Raw genomic sequence first — 18,544 nt, 5'->3', positions numbered from 1 at the left:
ATTCTGGATACAATGTCAGATATATGTATTATCAATTTTTTTCCTTCTCTATGGCTTGCCTATTCATACTGTTAATATTGTATGCTTGTTTATTTATTTATTTGAGACAGGACCTCGCTCTGTCACCCAGCCTGGAGTGCAGTGGCACACATATGGCTCACTGTAGCCTGAACCTCCTGGGCTCAAGCTATCTTCTTGCCTGAATCTCCAAGGTAGCTGGGACCACAGGCCTGCATCACCATGCCCAGCTAATTTTTCATACTTTTTGTAGGGACAGAGTTTTGCCATGTTGCTCAGGCTGGTCTCAAACTCTGGGCTCAAGCAGTCCTCTCACTCTGGCCTCCCAAAGTGTTGGGATTACAGGTCAGAGCCACTGCGCCCAGCAACACTGTCTTTAATAAAACAAAATTTTAAGTAACCCAATTATCAGTTTTTTTTGCTTTATACTTAGTGCTTTTTGTTTCCCATTTAAGAAATCTTTTTTTTTTTTTTAAATTTTTGGGTACATAGTAGGTGTATATATTTATGGAGTACATGAGATACTTTAAAAGAGGCATACAACCATTTAAGAAATCTTTGCCAATCTCCAAGTCATAAATATATTTTACTATTTAGAAATTTTACTGTTTTACTTTTCACATTTGGACCTGCAGGGCATTCAGAATGGATTTTCCACGAATGGCATATGGTAAGGGTTAAGATTCTTTATTCAAATATCCATTTATGTATGAGTCTGCTTCTACCACACTGCCTTAATTACCATTGCTTTACATTAACTCTTCCATCAGGTAGTAAAGTCTCTCTATTTGGTTCTTCAAGATTGCTTTGGCTGTTACGGGTACTCTGTGTTTCCACATAAATTTTAAAATCACTTGGCCGTTTTGATAACAATAAATACGGGATTGCACAGAATCTATACAGTCAATGTAATGAGCATTCACATTTTTATAACACCAGGTCTCCCAACTCATGAGCACAATTGCTCGTTTACTGACCTAGGCCTTCAAATTTCTCTTAATAATATTTTACAGTTATCTGCAGAGCGGTCTTACATATTTTTGTTAGATTTATTCTTAAGTATTTGATGCTTTATATATTACTTTAGAATAATATTTTTAATACATTTTAAAAATTGGCTTGTTAATAATATATAAAAGTACAATTAAATTTTATATACCGACCTTCTATCATGAGACTTTACTAAGTTCATCTATTAATTATTTGTTAGTCCATTTATAAATTCTTTTTGATTTTCTACTTATATAATCACGTCATCTGTAAATAATGACAGTTTATGATTCTGCTGATAGTGCATTTTAAAAAATAATAGGCCAGGCACGGTGGCTCACACCTGTAATCCCAGCACTTTGGGAGGCTGAGGCGGGCGCATCACCTGAGGTCAGGAGTTCGAGACCAGCCTGGCCAAACATGGTGAAACCCCATCTCTACTAAAAATACAAAAACTAGTCGGGTGTGGTATGCGCCTGTAATCCCAGCTACTCAGGAGGCTGAGGCAGGAGAATTGCTTGAACCCAGGAGGTAGAGGTTGCAGTGAGCCGAGATAGAGCCACTGTACTCCAGCCTGGGTGACAGAGCAAGACTCCATCTCAAAACAAAAAAAAGAATAAACAAACAATAAAAATGACAGCTTAATTTTTTCCTTTTAAATTATTACCTGTTTTCTTTTTTCTTGCCTTACTGCACTGGCTAGGACCTCTGTGATAATAAGTAACTATGGCTTGTTGCCAATCTTGTGTAGAAAGCTGTTAATATTTCACCATGAAGTATGATGCTTGCTGTAGGCCTTTTTATAGCCACGTTTTATCAGATTAAATAACCTCCCTTCTAGTGTGGGTGCTGAAATTGGAAATTTGAATGCTAATTGGATATTTGATGATGTTAAAGAATTATGGTATTTTAAGATATGACAATGGTACTACGGTCTTGTTTTTTTTTTAAAAAAGTCCTTATCCTTTAGAGTATTTACTGAAATATTAACAGATGACATGATGTGATGTCTGGGTTATGCTTCAAATGAATACAAAAGGAAGGGAGGTACATAAGGATATAAACAACACAGTATCAATCTGAATTAATATTTGAAGCTGTATAGTGATTCCACGGGGCTTGGTTATACAACTCTGTTGAGATAGAATTTACATTGTAAAATTCACCCTTCCAGAGTACAACTCAGAGGTTATGGTTGTATAATCATTACCACTAATTCCAGAATATTTCCCCAAAAGAAACTCTGTATCTATTACCAGTCACTTCCCATTCCCCACTTCTCTGATTTCCCGGAAACCACTCATCTTCTTTCTGTCTTTGTGTCCTTTTTGTAATCTTTTGAGTCCAGTTATTGAGGTTCGTCCATGTTGCAGCATGTATTAGTACTTCATTTTTTTTGCAAAAAAAATGGCTGTATGGCTATATCATATTTTAGTTATCCATTAACCAGTTAATAGGCATTTGGGCTGTTTCCACTTTTGAGCTTTAACTAATAATGCTGCTATGAACACTTATATACACATTTTTGTGTGAAAATGTGTTAACTTTCTTGGGTATACATCTAACAGTGGAACTCATGGGTCATATAGTAACTCTGTTTAATTTTCTGAAGAACTGCTAATCTGTCTTCCACAGTGGCTGCACTATTTCACATTCCACCAGCAAGTTCTCTAGACCCACACTAACATTTGTTAATTGTCCACCTTTTTGATTACACCCATCCTTCCTAATGAGTGTGAAGTAGTATCTCATTGTGGTTGGGATACACATTTCCCTTTTTGGTTTGTTTTTTAAAGAGACGCAGTCTCACTCTGTTGCGAAGGCTGTGGCATGATCATATCACCATGCCTGGTTACAGTTTTAAAATTCTTCTTTGTAGAGACGGGGGTCTCTGTATGTTGCCCAGGTTGGTCTTGAACTCCTGGCCTCAAACTATCCTCCAGTATTAACTTTCCAGACTACTGGGACTAAAGGTACGAGCCACTCCACCCAGCCTGCATTTCCTTAATGACAATGATGTTGAGCATCTTTTCATGTGCAACTGGCTATCTGCATATTTTCTTCTGAGAAATGCCTATTCAAATCGATTGCCCATTTTAAAATTTGCTTTTTATTCTAGAGTTGGAAGAAGAGTTTTTGTATGATCTCAATACTAGACCCTTTATCAGGTATATGATTTATAAATATTTTCTCTCATTGTATAGGTTGCCATTCAACTTTCTTGATAGTATCTGATGCACAAAAGTTTTTAATTGTGATGAAGTTCAAGTTATCTGGTCAGGCGCAGTGGCTCATGCCTGTAATCCCAGCACTTTGGGAGGCTAAGGCAGGCAGATCACTTGAGACCAGGAGATGGAGAACAGCCTGGGCCACAGAGCAAGACCCCCATATCTCTACAAAATAGAGACAGAGCAAGACTCCATCTCAAAAATAAATAAATAGACGTTATTCAGGTTGGTCAGACACCCAAACAATTTTCAGAGAGAGAAGTATCAACTGAAAAATAAAAATAGTATATAAGTAACAAACAACAATTTTCAAGTAAAATATAACTTGTACATAAAACATAACATAATGGAAGTTCATTGTACTCTCCAAAGGAGGGAGAGAAGACTTGAGAGTTGGTGATGGTTGGTAAAGGCAGGGTATTAGGGAATCATTCTCTGGAAAGTAATGTAAAATCAGATGACTGACTATGAGCAGGCATTCATTATCAGTGCGAAGACATATTTTATGATAATTCTTTTCCTTAGAACTTTGGCACTTACAAAAAACTCCTGATGTGGAAAGATTCACGACATTACCTGTAGAAGAATCTTTGAGATTTAAAAAATTACACTTTGGGCTGAGTACAGCAGCTTACACCTGTAGTCCTAACACTTTGGGAGGCCGAGAAGGTTGGATTGCTTGAGCCCAGGAGTTAGATGTCAGCCTGGGCAACATGGTGAAACCCCATCTCTACAAAAAATACAAAAATTAGCAGGGCATGGTGGTGTGCATCTGTAGTCCCAGCTACTCAGGAGGCTGAGGTGGGAGGATCACTTGAGTCCGGAAGGTTAAGGCTGGAGTGAGCCATGATTACACAACTACACTCTAGCCTGCGTGACAGACCTAGACCTTGTCTCAAAAAGCAAAACAAAACCAACACCAAAATCCACTTTTTGACACGGAGAAATACTGTATGTGCAACACACACTGAAGAGGAACAGAAGATGCTACTTGATCACTCCCTGCTATCACTCCTTTAGCACTCCTAACTATGAGATAGAATTCAAATTTCTTCCATGTGATAGCCTGACTAGTGCTGAGTAAGTCGCTACATGCAAATGTGCCTAAAACAATGATGTCTCAGGGAATATTCTGTGTTTTGGGTAAAGTGCTAACAACTTGTAAGGGTCATGATGGCTAAATACCATTAACTGAACAATCATTATGTGAAACAAATCTGTATCCTGATTATACATCCTTAACTTGGTCACAGTCCAAATTGAATTGATATTATGCTACCTCATATACAATATAAGAATATTCCAAAGTAAAATTATATTTTTATTCCTACCCACCCTTTGTGCTACTGTTGTCATATATTTTATTCTACATGTTATAATCTGAAAGCATATTGTTATTGCTCTGGCTTAAGTCAGTTCTCTCTTTTTTTTTTTTCTTTGAGACGGAGTTTCGCTCTTTTTGCCCAGGCTGGATTGCAATGGCGCTATCTAGGCTTACTGCAACTTCCATGTCCCGGGTTCAAGTGATTTTCATGTCTCAGCCTCCCAGGTAGTTGGGATTACAGGTGCGCATCACCAATCCGGCTAATTTTTATATTTTTAGTGGAGATGGGGTTTCACCATGTTGGCCAGGCTGGTCTCAAACTCCTGACCTCGGGTGATCCTCCCATCTCGGCCCCCCAAAGTGCTGGGATTACAGGCTTGGGCCACCGTGCCTGGCCAAGTCAGTTCTCTTAAAGAATGAAAGAATAATAGTCATATTTATCAATTATTTTTCTCTTGTAGTGCTCATATTTCTGTGCTTCAATTTGTGATCCTTTCAGCTTCGAGAATTTAGAGTTTCTCACAGCGTGCAAATGTGGGAGAAGAATATTCTCAGCTTTAGATTGTCTGGTAACACCTATTTTATTTTTATTTTATTTTATTTATTTATTTTTATTTATTTTTTTTTTTGAGACGGAGTCTTGCTCGGTAGCCCGGGCTGGAGTGCAGTGGCCGGATCTCAGCTCACTGCAAGCTCCGCCTCCCGGGTTTACGCCATTCTCCTGCCTCAGCCTCCCGAGTAGCTGGAACTACAGGCGCCCGCCACCTCGCCCGGCTAGTTTTTTGTATTTTTAGTAGAGACGGGGTTTCACGGTGTTAGCCAGGATGGTCTCGATCTCCTGACCTCATGATCCGCCCGTCTCGGCCTCCCAAAGTGCTGGGATTACAGGCTTGAGCCACCGCGCCCGGCTTTTATTTTTATTTTTTATGAGACAGAGTCTTGCTCTGTTGCCCAGGCTGGAGTGCAGTGACGCAATCTCAGCTCACTGCAAGCTCTGCCTCCTGGGTTCACACCATTCTCCTGCCTCCACACCATTCTCCTGCCTCAGCCTCCCAAGTAGCTGGGACTAGAGGCACCCGCCACCACACCCGGCTAATGTTTTTTTTATGTTTAGTAGAGACGGGGTTTCACCATATTAGCCATGATGGTCTCGATCTCTTGACCTCGTTATCCACCTGCCTCTGCCTCCCAGAGTGCTGGGATTACAAGCGTGAGCCACTGCGTCCGGCTAGTTCTCTTAAAGAATGAAAGAATAATAGTCATCTTTATCAACTATTTTTCTCTTCTAGTGCTATTTCTGTGCTTCAATTTGTGATCCTTTCAGCTTCAAGAATTTAGGATTTCTCACAGTGTGCAAATGTGGGAGAAGAATATTATCAGCTTTTGCTTGTGTGATAACACCTATTTTTTTTTTTTTTTTGAGATACAATCTTGCTCTGTTGGCCAGGGGTGAGTGCAGTGGCGGGATCTCAGCTCACTGCAACCTCTGCCTCCCCAGTTCAAGTGATTCTTGTGCCTCAGCCTCCCAAGAAGATGGGATAACAGGTGCAGTGGTTAATGTTTAGAATTTTTTTTTTTTTGAGATGGAGTCTCACTCTGTCACCCAGGCTGGAGTGCAGTGGTGGGGCCTCGGCTCAATGCAAGCTCCGCCTCCCGGGTTCACACCATTCTCCTGCCTCAGCCTCCCGAGCAGCTGGGACTACACCCACCACCATGCCTGGCTAATTTTTTGTATTTTTAGTAAAGACAGGGTTTCACCGTGTTAGCCAGGATGGTTTCGATCTCCTGACCTAGTGATCTGCCCACCTTGGCCTCCCAAAGTGCTAGGTAGGATTACAGGTGTGAGCCACTTAACCTGGCCGTTTTTGTATTTTTAATAGAGACGGGATTTCACCATGTTGGCCAGGCTGGTCTTCAACTCCTAGCCTCAAGTGATCTGCCTGCCTCTACCTTCCAAAATGCTGGGATTACAGGTATGAGCCACAGTGCCTGGCCTATTTTCATTTTTTAAAGGGATATTTTTTGCTGGATATAGAATTCTATGTTGGCATTTTCTCTCAGCATTTTACATTTTTTTTTTTTTTTGAGACGGAGTCTCGCGCTGTGTCACCCAGGCTGGAGTACAGTGGCGCGATCTCGGCTCACTGCAAGCTCCGCCTCCCAGGTTCACGCCATTCTCCTGCCTCAGCCTCCGAGTAGCTGGGACTACAGGCGCCCGCCACCACGCCCGGCTAGTTTTTTGTATTTTTAGTAGAGACGGGGTTTCACCATGTTAGCCAGGATGGTATCGATCTCCTGACCTCGTGATCCACCCGCCTCGGCCTCCCAAAGTGCTGGGATTACAGGCTTGAGCCACCGCGCCCGGCGCATTTTACATTTTTTGTTTCATTTGTCTCTAGTTTCTACTGCTTGCTTTGTTGAGAAGTCAGCTGTCATTTTCCTTCCCTCAAGAGAATGTCTCTTTTTCTCTGCCTGCTCGTTGAATTTTCTTTTTATCTTTTAGTTTTGGCAGATTGTTAATAATGTGTCTAGGCTGGGCGTGGTGGCCCACGCCTATAATCCCAGCACTCTGGGAAGTCTAGGCGAGAGGATCACCTGAGGTCAGGAGTTCTAGACCAGCCTGACCAACATGGTGAAACCCTGTCTCTACTAAAAATACAAAACTTAGCTGGGCATGGTGGCACGCACCTGTAATCCCAGCTACTCAGAAGGCTGAGGCAGAAGAATCACTTGAACCCCAGAGGCGGAAGTTTCAGTGAGCTGAGATGGCGCCATTGCACTCCAGCTTTGGTGACAGAGCGATAATCTGTCTCAAAAAAAAAAAATTGTTAGGTGAGTATGGATTTCTCTTGAGGTTCACTAAGTTTGCTGAATTTGTGGGTTAATGCCTCTCATTAGATTTGAAAAAACACCTTGGTCATTATTTCTTCAAACATTGCTTCCCCATTCTGTCTGCCTTTTTTTTTTTTTTTTAAGATAGAGCCTTGCTCTGTTGCCCAGGCTAGACTGGTGCGATATTGGTTCACTGCAACCTCCGCCTCCCAGGTTCAAGCGATTCTCCTGCCTTCAGTCTCTTGAGTTGCTGGGGTTACAGATACCTGCCACCATGCCCGGCTGATTTTGTAATTTTAGTAAATACGGTTTTTTTTTTACCGTGTTGAATAGGCTTATCTCGAACTCCTGACCTCAAGTGATCCACCCGCCTCAGCCTGCCAACGTGCTGAGATTACAGGCGTGAACCACCGTACCTGGTCATGAATCTGTTTTTATGTCCACTAAAGCTGTCTTTTAAAACTACTCATAAGTTCTTAATTTTTGAAATTATATCTAGTCTGAAAATGTCCAATTGATTTTCTCAATAAAGACAAATTCTCTGTTGAAATACTTCATATTTTTATCCATTTTAATTTTCCTCTATTTTATTTATAGGAAAATATTTTATTTTCCTCTATTTTATTAGTTATTTGAAGTCCTTGTCTGCTATTAATAATTCCAATATATGAATTATCTCTTCTCTGGATCTCTCTCTACTGGCTACTTTATCTCTCGGTATCTTCCTGCTTCTTCTCATATGCAGCCATTTCTGGTAGCATGTGGGACATTATGAATGCTGTATTATAGAATTTCTGGGTTATATAATTGTTCTCTAAAGAGTCCTGACTGCTTCTTACATAGACCTTCAACCAAATCTCCTGTTTTCTGGATACTATTTGTCCCCCATTTTCAGCAATATCATATCCTTCCTATTCCTTGGCTCTTTGAGAGTTCTTTTTTTTTTTTTTTTGAGATGGAGTCTCATTCTGTCACTCAGGCTGGAGTGCAGTGGCGTGATCTCACTGCAACTTCTATCTCCCCAGTTCAAGCGATTCACCTGTTTCATTCTACCGAGTAGCCAGGATTACAGGGGTGCGCCACCACGCCTGGCTAATTTTTAAATTTTTAGTAGAGGGGTTTCACTGTGTTGGCCAGGCTTGTCTCCAACTCCCGACCTCAGGTGATCCACCCACCTGAGCCTTCCAAAGTTCTGGGATTGCAGGCATGGACCAGCGTGTCTGGCTGGCTCTTTGAGAGTTCTACGGCACACATCAACTTTTTTCTGGGTTTCTCTTTTGTCAGATTCAGTCTGTTGATGGATTTTGAGGTTTTCCCCTAATCTTTTGCTTTATAAATAATGCCACAACAAATATCCTTTTATAGACACATCCTTATCCATTATTTTAAGTATAACTATCCATAAATCCATAGAAGTAGAAATGCTGGGTCAAAACATATGCATTTTAGGTTGACTGCTTTATAGCTTGTTTTTATTCCCATATATAGGCTTTAACAGGGTTCAGCAAACTTCTGCAGTGGGCCAGAAAGTAATGATTTTGAGGGACCTACAGTCACCGTTGCAGTTACTCAACTTTGCCATCCTAGTGTGAAAAGCTGCCACTGACAAAACACAAATAAATGGTGTGGCTGTTTCAATAAAACTTTATGTATAAAAACAGGTAGTAGACTGCATTTGGACTATGTGTTGTAGTTTGTTGATCTATGGGCTAGAGAATGCTTAAATACACACATCCTTATCAATACTGTGTATTTATCCTTTTTTTTTTTTCTTGTTAAGACATGGGGGTCTCACTTTGTCACCCAGGCTGCAGTGTAGTGTTGTAATCATAGGTCACTGCGACCTCCAACTCCTGGCTCAAGGGGTCCTCCAGCCTCAGCCTCCTGAGTAGTTGGGACTATAGATGCGTACTCATTTACCAAATTTTTGATATTTGCCAATCAAATGGATGACAATAGTGTACTCATTTTTTGTTGAATTTCTATGTTTTTGATTCTGAGGGAGAATAAGCTTTTTATTGTTTATTGGACATCTTTTTCTTTTCCTGTGAACAGTCTATTCATGTCTGTTACGTTTATTAATAGCACTTTCTATTAACAAATAGTCCTTTTCATCTGCATTGCAAAAACATTTTTTGGGGAGAAAGCTTTAATGTAATCAGATATAGATGCAGATATATATTTTTAAAACATCTTTTGGGGTTGTGTCATATTTAGAAAAGCCTTCTCTCTATTCTTCTAGGACTCCTCTAGTTTTATTTTGTACTTGACTTACCTAGGTTTTCATAAGAATAAGCAGTTAACCTAAATAGCCAATCTGTCTCTGCTTACACAGTCTCTGGTCCAACCTACCTTCTATAATGTGATAGAGTGACTTTTGCCACATACAGACGTCCGCTTCTTCTAAGACCCAAACCAAGTATCACCTCCTTTATTTATTTATTTATTTAAGACAAAGTCTTGCTCTGTTGCCCAGGCTGGAGTGCAGTGGCACGATATTGGCTCACTAAAACCTCCACCTCTTGGGTTCAAGCGATTCTCCTGCCTCAGCCTCCAGAGTAGCTGGGATTACAGGCACGCACCACCACACCCAGCTAATTTTTTTTTTTTTAGTGGAGATAGGATTTCTCCATGTTGGCTGGGCTGGTCTCAAACTCCTGGCCTCAAGTGATCCATCTGCCTCAGCCTCCCAAAGAGGTGGGATTACAGGTGTGAACCACCACGCCCAGCCTCATCTCCATTATTAAGCCTTTCCTGACATCAACTCACCTGGAAAAAATTCATTTTTGTGTCTCCAATGTCTTCTGTATAGACTTCTACCAAAGCACCCAATACTTTTTGCACAGACTTGATTTCACATCAGTCTCCTTTTAATGTGCTACTATAGTGTTTGGCAAATAGAAGATGACTGTGTGATAAGTAAATGAGAGAACTTTAAAATAGGAAATTCTAAAGTTGTAAACTTGATAAGCAGAGAATTATTTTCACATGGTAGCTGTAACTGAAGAAAAATTTAACCTTAAGTACATAAATATTATTTGGGAGAACCTGCAGGCTTCTACAATGAAGGCTTATTTGTTGATTTTACCAGGGTCCTTAAAGTGTGTCATCCTTTTAAGATTAAGACTGTAAGAAAACATAGCACTTTCCAGAACAACAGGAAGAGCATCCCGAAATATGTCATCGTATCTATAAAGCACATATGGTGCATCACAGAAAATCCATACTTACATGATTGCAGTCTGAAGAAATTTCATTTTCAGGCTAGAAGAAAAAAAAAAAAGAGATGATGTAAAACATTATATATATATAGAACCTTTCAAGTTTTCAAACACTACCAAAATAAACTCAAAACAAGAAATCTGAATATTCAACCAAATATGCTTCTTCAACATAAGCAGTAAAATGGAGCTTGCATATCTTTTAGGCTGTTGGGGAGAAATGTACCAGAAAGGTATATGAGACTTAATCCCTTCCCAATCAATGGTACAGTGTGAAGATGGGGAGAGTGAAGAAGAATGTGCTAAAGCAATAAATAAAGCAACAATGACATAAGGATCCCTACAGGACACGTTGTAATTCAGGTTTATTATAGAGTGCAGAGAAAGTCCCTCAATTTTTTTTTTTTAAGACAGGGTCTCACTCTGTCACGCAGGCTGCCTTGCAGTGGCGCAATTATGGCTCACTGCAGCCTCAACCTCCTGGGCTCAGGTGATCCTCTGGCCTCAGCCTCCTGAGTAGCTGGGACTACAAGCACAAAAGCCCAGCTGACATTTTTGGTATTATTTATAGAAACCAGGTTGCCTAGGCTGGTGTCAAACTCTCAAGTGATCCACCCACCTCAGCTTCCCAAACAGCTGGGATTAAGGCATGAGTAACCATTAAGGCATGAGTAACCATTCCCAGCCCCCATCAATGATTTTTAAATTGGCCTAATGTCACCATTGGGAGAAGCTACGTGATGGGTACATAAGACCTCTAGGTACTGTTTTTGAAACTTCCTGTGAGTCTATAATTAATAACAAAAAGTTTTTTTTTAAACATTTGGAAATATATTCCTATGAATACATTTGCTTTGTAAAGCCAGATATACAAACCAGAGATAAAATGAACTTTCAGGCAGGGTGTGGTGGCTCACGCCTATAATCCCAGCACTTTGGGAGGCCAAGGCAGGTGGATCACAAGGTCAGAAGATCAAGATCATCCTGGCTAACACAGTGAAACCCCACCTCTACTAAAAATACAAAAGAATTAGCCGGGCGTGGTAGCGGGCACCTGTAATCCCAGCTACTCTGGGAGGCTGGGGCAGGAGAATGGCGTGAACCCAGGAGGCAGAGCTTGCAGTGAGCCAAGATCGCACCACTGCACTCCAGCCTGGGCCACAGAGCAACTCCGTCTCCAAAAAAAAAAAAAGAGAGAAAGAAATTTCAATTCCATGACAGAAAAAAGGGTGGACTAGGTTTCACATAATATTACATAGTTTTGCAATACATATCTCCTTTAGCTTCCTTGTTCGTGCCTTCAAAGGAGACACAACTGCAATAAAACGCACCATAATAAGGCACCACTTCCTGGTGGGGCGCAGTGGCTCACACCTGTAACCCAGCACTTTGGGAGGCCAAGGCAGGCAGATTACTTGAGGTCAGGAGTTCAAGACCAGCCTGGCCAACGTGGTGAAACTCCATCTCTAGTAAAAATACAAAAATTAGCCAGGCATGGTGGCACATGCCTGTAGTCCCACCTACTCGGGAGGCTGAAGTGAAAGAATTGCTTGAACCCAGGAAACAGAGATTGCAGTGATCTGAGATTGCATCATTGCACTCCAGCCTGGGCAACAGAGCAAGATTCCGTCTCAAAAAAAAAAAAAAAAAAGCACAATTTATTTTGAGTTTCCATAGTATTCTAACCTGTTTAAATAATCTGTTTATATAAAGTGAATTCTGTGTGTCTATAACTTAAATATTATCAATTTAGGTAGCAAAACATGCTACTTTAAAAATAAACAGATGTTTTCTGTTCAAGGATAAAGATAAGGCAATAAAGAAAATACAACAAATCAAGTGGCCACACCCAGCATTATTTCAAGAAAAAAATGGTTTCCCTATGGAACTATTAATTCCACTGCAGAATTCAGTAAGTATTAGCAACATACAAACTCATCTTTATACTTACAACATATATTAACATTGACTTTAATTAGGTTGCTAGGTAATCATAAGGTTGTATTATATAACACAGTAATTTTCAGCTTTCTCCCTACTTGTCTAACAGCAGATACTTCAATGCCTTTTTAAGGTGCCTTTCTGAGTCTCAGAAATCAGCCTCCACGCTGAGTTAACCTAGCTTAACTCTGTTCCCACCACCTCAATTTGAAGTTTAACTTATATCGCTAATAGTTTATTAACAGAATGCTTTTACTTAGGCAGTTTTCTATACTATCCTTTTAAAATCTATCATTTAAGTTTTCCCAATCAATTAGCAATTCTAGTTCTTTCTCAAACAAGGCATGGAAAGCAATTAATATCACAGTCTTCTCTACTTATACTCATTTCTACTAAACAACAATTTTGGATTAAAGGGGCATTCCTGAAAGAAATTTAGAGCAGTAGAGAATTTTCAAAAAAAATGTAGTCAAAATGTAAGCTCCCCATAGAAAGAAAATTATTGTCATGTTTACAGTCCACAGGACTATATCAGCAAATTAATTACTGTTTTAATGATTTGCTTCCCTACAGCGGGAGATTAGATTATTTCTCCCAATTTTTCACTTGCATAGGATTTTACATCCAGATCCTCTGTTTTGTAAGTCTGTACCGCCTCCTGCTATAAACTGAGTATATACCCGGTTCCACTGACGTTGAGCAAATCAAGATAGCAAAAGAGATGAAAAGCAAGCACTGGAGTCCACATTTGCAGTTAATTGAGTCTCCATGGATGATGTCATTCCTTCCTAAGAGGTGCAGTACTGTGTGCTTAGTAATACTGTTAATGCAACATAATATAATATAGGTCACTGATGTGCTCGGGCCAATGGAGTTTTAGGACAGACAATACGAGAAGAGAATTTAAATGTGCCTGGGTAGTCTGGCCTGTATTCCTGCACCCCTGCCATTCCCCATGAGAACATGGTAGTACAAAGAAAAGGAGAGACCCGTGGAGCAAACCTGAACTTAACCCTCAACCTGTAGCCTGAAGCAAAGTCATCTCGAATAACTCATGGGCAAGAAAAACAAGCCCCAAGTTAAGCCCATGAAATATTGAGGGTGTCTGTTATGAAGAAAAAATGCCTAATATATCTATCAAACAAATAAAATAAAAATATCAAAGCCTTTAAATTAGAACCTGAAACAGCTATGATCTAAAATTAGTGAATTATATTAGAAAGCACAGAGCACTACTGTACCCTTTCATGAAGAAATGACATAATCCATGGAGACACAAAAGTGCAAATTCGGGCACCAGTGCTTGCTTTTCATCTCTTTTGCTATCTTGATTTGCAACTGACTATAAATGGGTTTTATTTTTGTATTCATTCATTCATTTGGTTTTGAGATGGAGTCTTGTTCTGTTGCCAGGCTGAAGGGCAGTGGCACTATTATGGCTCAATACAGCCTCCACTTCTTGGGCTTAATTGATCCTCCTGCCTCAGCTTCCCCAGTAGCTCATACTAAAGGCACGTGCCATGATGGTTGGTTAGTTTTTAAAAATTTTATTGTATAGACCAGGTCTTGCTATGTTGCCTAGGCTGATCTCAAACTTCTGGTCTCAAGTGATCTTCCTGCCTCAGTCGCCCAAAGTGCTGGGACCACAAGCATGAACCAATATGTCCAGCCTTTTCCTAGGTTTAGTTTCTCTACCCAGAAAGAAAAGATGATAGACTAGGAATACCCTAAGAACAAGGTTATGGTGTTAGGTCTTTGAGATTCATGGAACCAAATCGTTAGGAAGAATTGTTAAGCGTAATTGTGAACAATTAATTTCAGAAATTTAGAAGGGTTTTTAGAATCCACTAACACAGTGGTGGTTTAGAGGAACAGAACAGAGACTACAAAATATGAAATACAAAGGAGTACTTTATACCACCCTGGGAATGGTGGGTGCATCAATATGTCAGTATAAATGAACTCGAGAAAGCAAATAAAAATAAATAAATAAAAAGAAAACACTACGCTTTGGCACTCAGTCATTTGATAAAGAACCAATAATGAACATAAATTTCAAGGAATGAAAACAGATGCGGGTGCTGATTCCGGTTTGGTTCTCATATTGCACCATTCTCATTGTTTCCCAATTAAACCACTTCTTCAGATAAAGTACATCTATTTCCACAAAACTATAAGTGCAGATAGGCTCACTTGTCTCTAATCCTAGAAGATGAATAGCATGAGGAATAACACCCAGAATTATTAAAATAAGATAAAACTGAGGATTTTTTCTTCCCCTTTGGTAATAGTAAAATAATGCTCTGAGACGATCCCAAGAATTAGCCAACAAGTATATTTTGAATAATGATGATGAACTCAAAACTGTGCTAGGCATTGTTGCAAGATACAAAGACAAGACTCTATCTGGTCTCTAATCTCAAGTTGTTTACAATCCAGTTGTACAGTTAAAATAGTGAAATCAAACAAGCAAGAGGAGGGACTTGATATAGGCCTAAAGAATTAGAAGAGTGATCTCCAAAAAGGAGTGGATTCCTCAAGGAAGAAGTTAAGGATCCCTTGGGGGGCAGGAAGAAAATAACAGAGCTTCTGTTTTTAAAAAAGCTTATCCTTTACGTTTTAATGTATTTTTATAATGCATGTAACATGGGCGTAACTAATATTTTATAAGTATCTATCTACTGGGGGGGATGGTTACTAATTTTTCAAATGATAGGAAGAACATGACCAAGATAGAGGAAAAAAACTTCAACCCATCATTAGGATTCCTGCCTCTACCTGCACTCTTCAAACCCGGGGCAAAGTGCTGGCTCCTTCAAATTAGAAGCTGAGCTATGTTGCATTATCAGCTACTCCTTATGCTGGAGATAGAAATCTGGGCTTCAAAAAAGAAGGTCTCTTACATCAAGTGTTTACTCATTGGAAATAAAACTGTCCTCTTACAATGGAAAATTGTAAGAAAAAAAGTTATGAAAAGCATCATAAACAGCTGCTAATTTAATGACCAAACATGAGAGAAGTGATTCTTGACGTTGCATATATTAGTATCAATAAATAAACTATTATAAATGGAAGAATGAGAAAATGAAGAGAACTTTGCACATACCCCATCCCAATGCATCAGTGACTAAAACAGAGAAGGAACTTGGGTAATGCTGTATAAACGATATAGCAAACAAAGGCAGTAAAGGGAAAAGCACCAAGTACTTGGAGACACCTGCTTGACTTCAATAAAGAACATGATGAGCGCAGCAGGAAACGGTCAAAAAGCAAAACAAACCCCACAAAAACCAGAAAACAAAAAAGAACCCTGCCACTTTTCTATAGTATTTAGCTATAGAAGCTGTGTGACTTTAGGTACATCACTTAACTTCTCTAAACCCCTAACGATAGGCTTTTAACTAGAATGGGAATCCATGAACAGGCTTTGGGAGTCTGAGATATCTTGAAATTGAATGCAAGCATTTGTGTGTATGTATATTCTTCTGAGAAGAATATCCACAACAGCTATCATAATCTCAAAAGGATCCACAAGACAAGAAAAAAATTAAGAAATATTGGTCAAACATTGGTTGCGGTTCTTTCCAGCTTTAGGAGTCTATAAAGTCTGAGATGTGGAATTTAAAAATGCACTTACTGAATTTCAACTTTTTTTAAAGGTAGATAATTTGTATTTATATAATGTATATTATGATGGTTACTACTCTTTCACCTTAATTATTCTCTGCTAGTCAAAGTCACAACAAACAGGTTTCAGAATAAACTACTGGAAAGCTTGAGTCTGAATGTTCTCAAATCAACTACCACATTCACTTAGGAGGGTTTTTACAGAAAGTCTGGAACTATGATTTCCCCAAGGTGAATAGGCTGAGTTAATGAGTCTGGCAGGAGAAATTAAAGGATTCATAAAGCTATCTTGGAAGGTGTCCCAGTTTCTGAAACAGAAATGCTTGGGAGTTGGATATTGTCTAAAATATGGAACATTCTACAGTTTCCACTGAAGTTGAACTACATCAGATCACATAAAGGAATAGGGTCTTTTTTCTAAGACACCTGTTACTAAATTAAGTGACAATAGACTTTGTTTATGAATCCCCCAGGAGAAAACAAATAAAAGATGCCAACAGTGTCAGTGCTTCTATGGCCTTAGAAAAATTTGAAAGCAAGCGATGACCTAATGCCTCCTTTCCATTGGAGACACTCTGCTGCAGTAGTAAGTCAAGTCTTCTTGGAGTTTATTCATTAAGAACCCAGTAACTTCCCATCATATGAACAATTCATTTATTAACCTGGTCCAAAGTCCCAAAGACAATGAAGATAATGTAGCTGGTATCTAACAAAATAAGCCCATCTTTTACCACTGGGAAACTTTCCTGAGCAAGTCTAAATGGAATCTCAATCCTCAGGTTTAGAACTACTTTCCTCTTAGTGCCTTATTCTGGCTCTATCAGAATTTATTTTTCTTATTTGTACCCAGGGATAGTTTATTTTTTTTCCAAAAGGACAGTGATCAGCACAGGCTTTATGCCTTCCAACAATGCTCTGATTCACTAAAGAGTTGTAGCTGCTTAAGTCTTTAATGTTCAACCACCTTTTCAAAAAGGAGTCACTGTACAGGTCCAACGGTAGATTGAGATTTTTTTTTTTTTTCTTAAAAAGGCATGAGATACAGAAACTGGCTCTCAAGTGCATATCTAATCATCATACAAGGCTGAATGTGAAGTTTTTAGGGGGAAAGGGGATCTGATATTTTAAAGAAGGAAAGAAGCACCGCTAACCCTATGAGTATGGCAATAAAGTCAGTCAGAGAAGGTTTCATGGAGGAGGGTACGTTTGAATTAAGTCTCAAAGGTGGTTATGGTTTGGTTAAGGCTGTTGTGTGCAGGTTGAGGCAGATGAGAGGTAGGCTGTGCAGGGTGGAGCACTACTAGGCTGTGGGTGGTGCTGGAAAGGCACATTCTGTGCCAACGGCAGGAAAAGTGAGGGACCCCACGACAATCACTCCTAGGCTTATTCATTTGACATCTCCTAACACATGCTAGGATAACAAGGCTTTAGTGAAAATCCCAACGTTGGTCCAATAATGGTTTCTCATAGTTCAAATTAAGACGTCATGCTAAACACAGTGTGATAATTTCTTTTACTTTTATTATTTGTGTGCTTCCCAAGTGGGCAATGGGATAACAGTTGTCAAATATTACATAGTTACTCACTCCTATAGGAACACGTTAAGTTTTAAAGATAGACAGGCAAGACCCTCACAGACAAATTAGAGCCCATTTATCCCTGGTTCTTAGAAGGTCTCACATAAATACAGAACAGTGAGTGGGCTATGTTAAGGTTAAAACTTGTCTTGTACCTTTAAAATGAAAAATCTCCTCAGTGCTCTTTAATTCTAATAAAACAAAAGGGTATATGTAATTTTACACTGGGAATTAACAGAATGATTCAGAGAGCATACTTACTCATAGGTATAAATATACTAACAGGACTTTCAGCTTTGTCAAGTACTAATTAAGTCATCTTCAGTGAAGTTATATTCCTATTCTGAAAATATGAAAACACACGGCAATTGCTAATTACTCAAACCACCACTTTGGACCTAATGGTTGACCTCCTTCCACCCCTAAAAAAAGACTAACTCCTGACTCCCCGACAGAAAGATCCATCTCCCTAGAGAAGACGTATTGCCCCAAACTTTACTTTGAGAAGTCAAATTACATCTTATTTTTGTTTAAGAAAACTCTAACAACACTAGCTAAACTAACCAAATGGAAATACTCAAATTAGTATAATTTCTCATCTTCTATGCCTACAGCAGAAAATAAAAAATAACAAATAAGAATATAGTTCATGGTTGACCTGTGAGTGAAAAAAATACATATATACATACATACACACACACACACACACACACAGAGCAATCTAGTTACCGAACAAAAACTGAATCATTACATTATGGCAAATGTAATGACTTTTACATTGGATTA

At 39.3% G+C, this 18,544-nt stretch overlaps 1 protein-coding gene across 1 annotated transcript in view; it reads right to left on the bottom strand.

Moving 5' to 3' along the window:
- The window catches only part of GLG1 (golgi glycoprotein 1), a 147,985-nt gene that overhangs the window by 67,367 nt on the left and 62,074 nt on the right, over positions 1–18,544 (bottom strand). The window contains exon 2 of the mRNA XM_031658095.1: positions 10,624–10,656. Coding sequence (XP_031513955.1) covers positions 10,624–10,656 — 33 coding nt within the window. The remainder of the gene's footprint in view (positions 1–10,623; positions 10,657–18,544) is intronic.

Source organism: Papio anubis, chromosome 18, assembly GCF_008728515.1.
Source record: "Papio anubis isolate 15944 chromosome 18, Panubis1.0, whole genome shotgun sequence".
NCBI lineage: Eukaryota > Metazoa > Chordata > Mammalia > Primates > Cercopithecidae > Papio > Papio anubis.
This window is presented reverse-complemented; position numbering and strand designations above follow the sequence as displayed.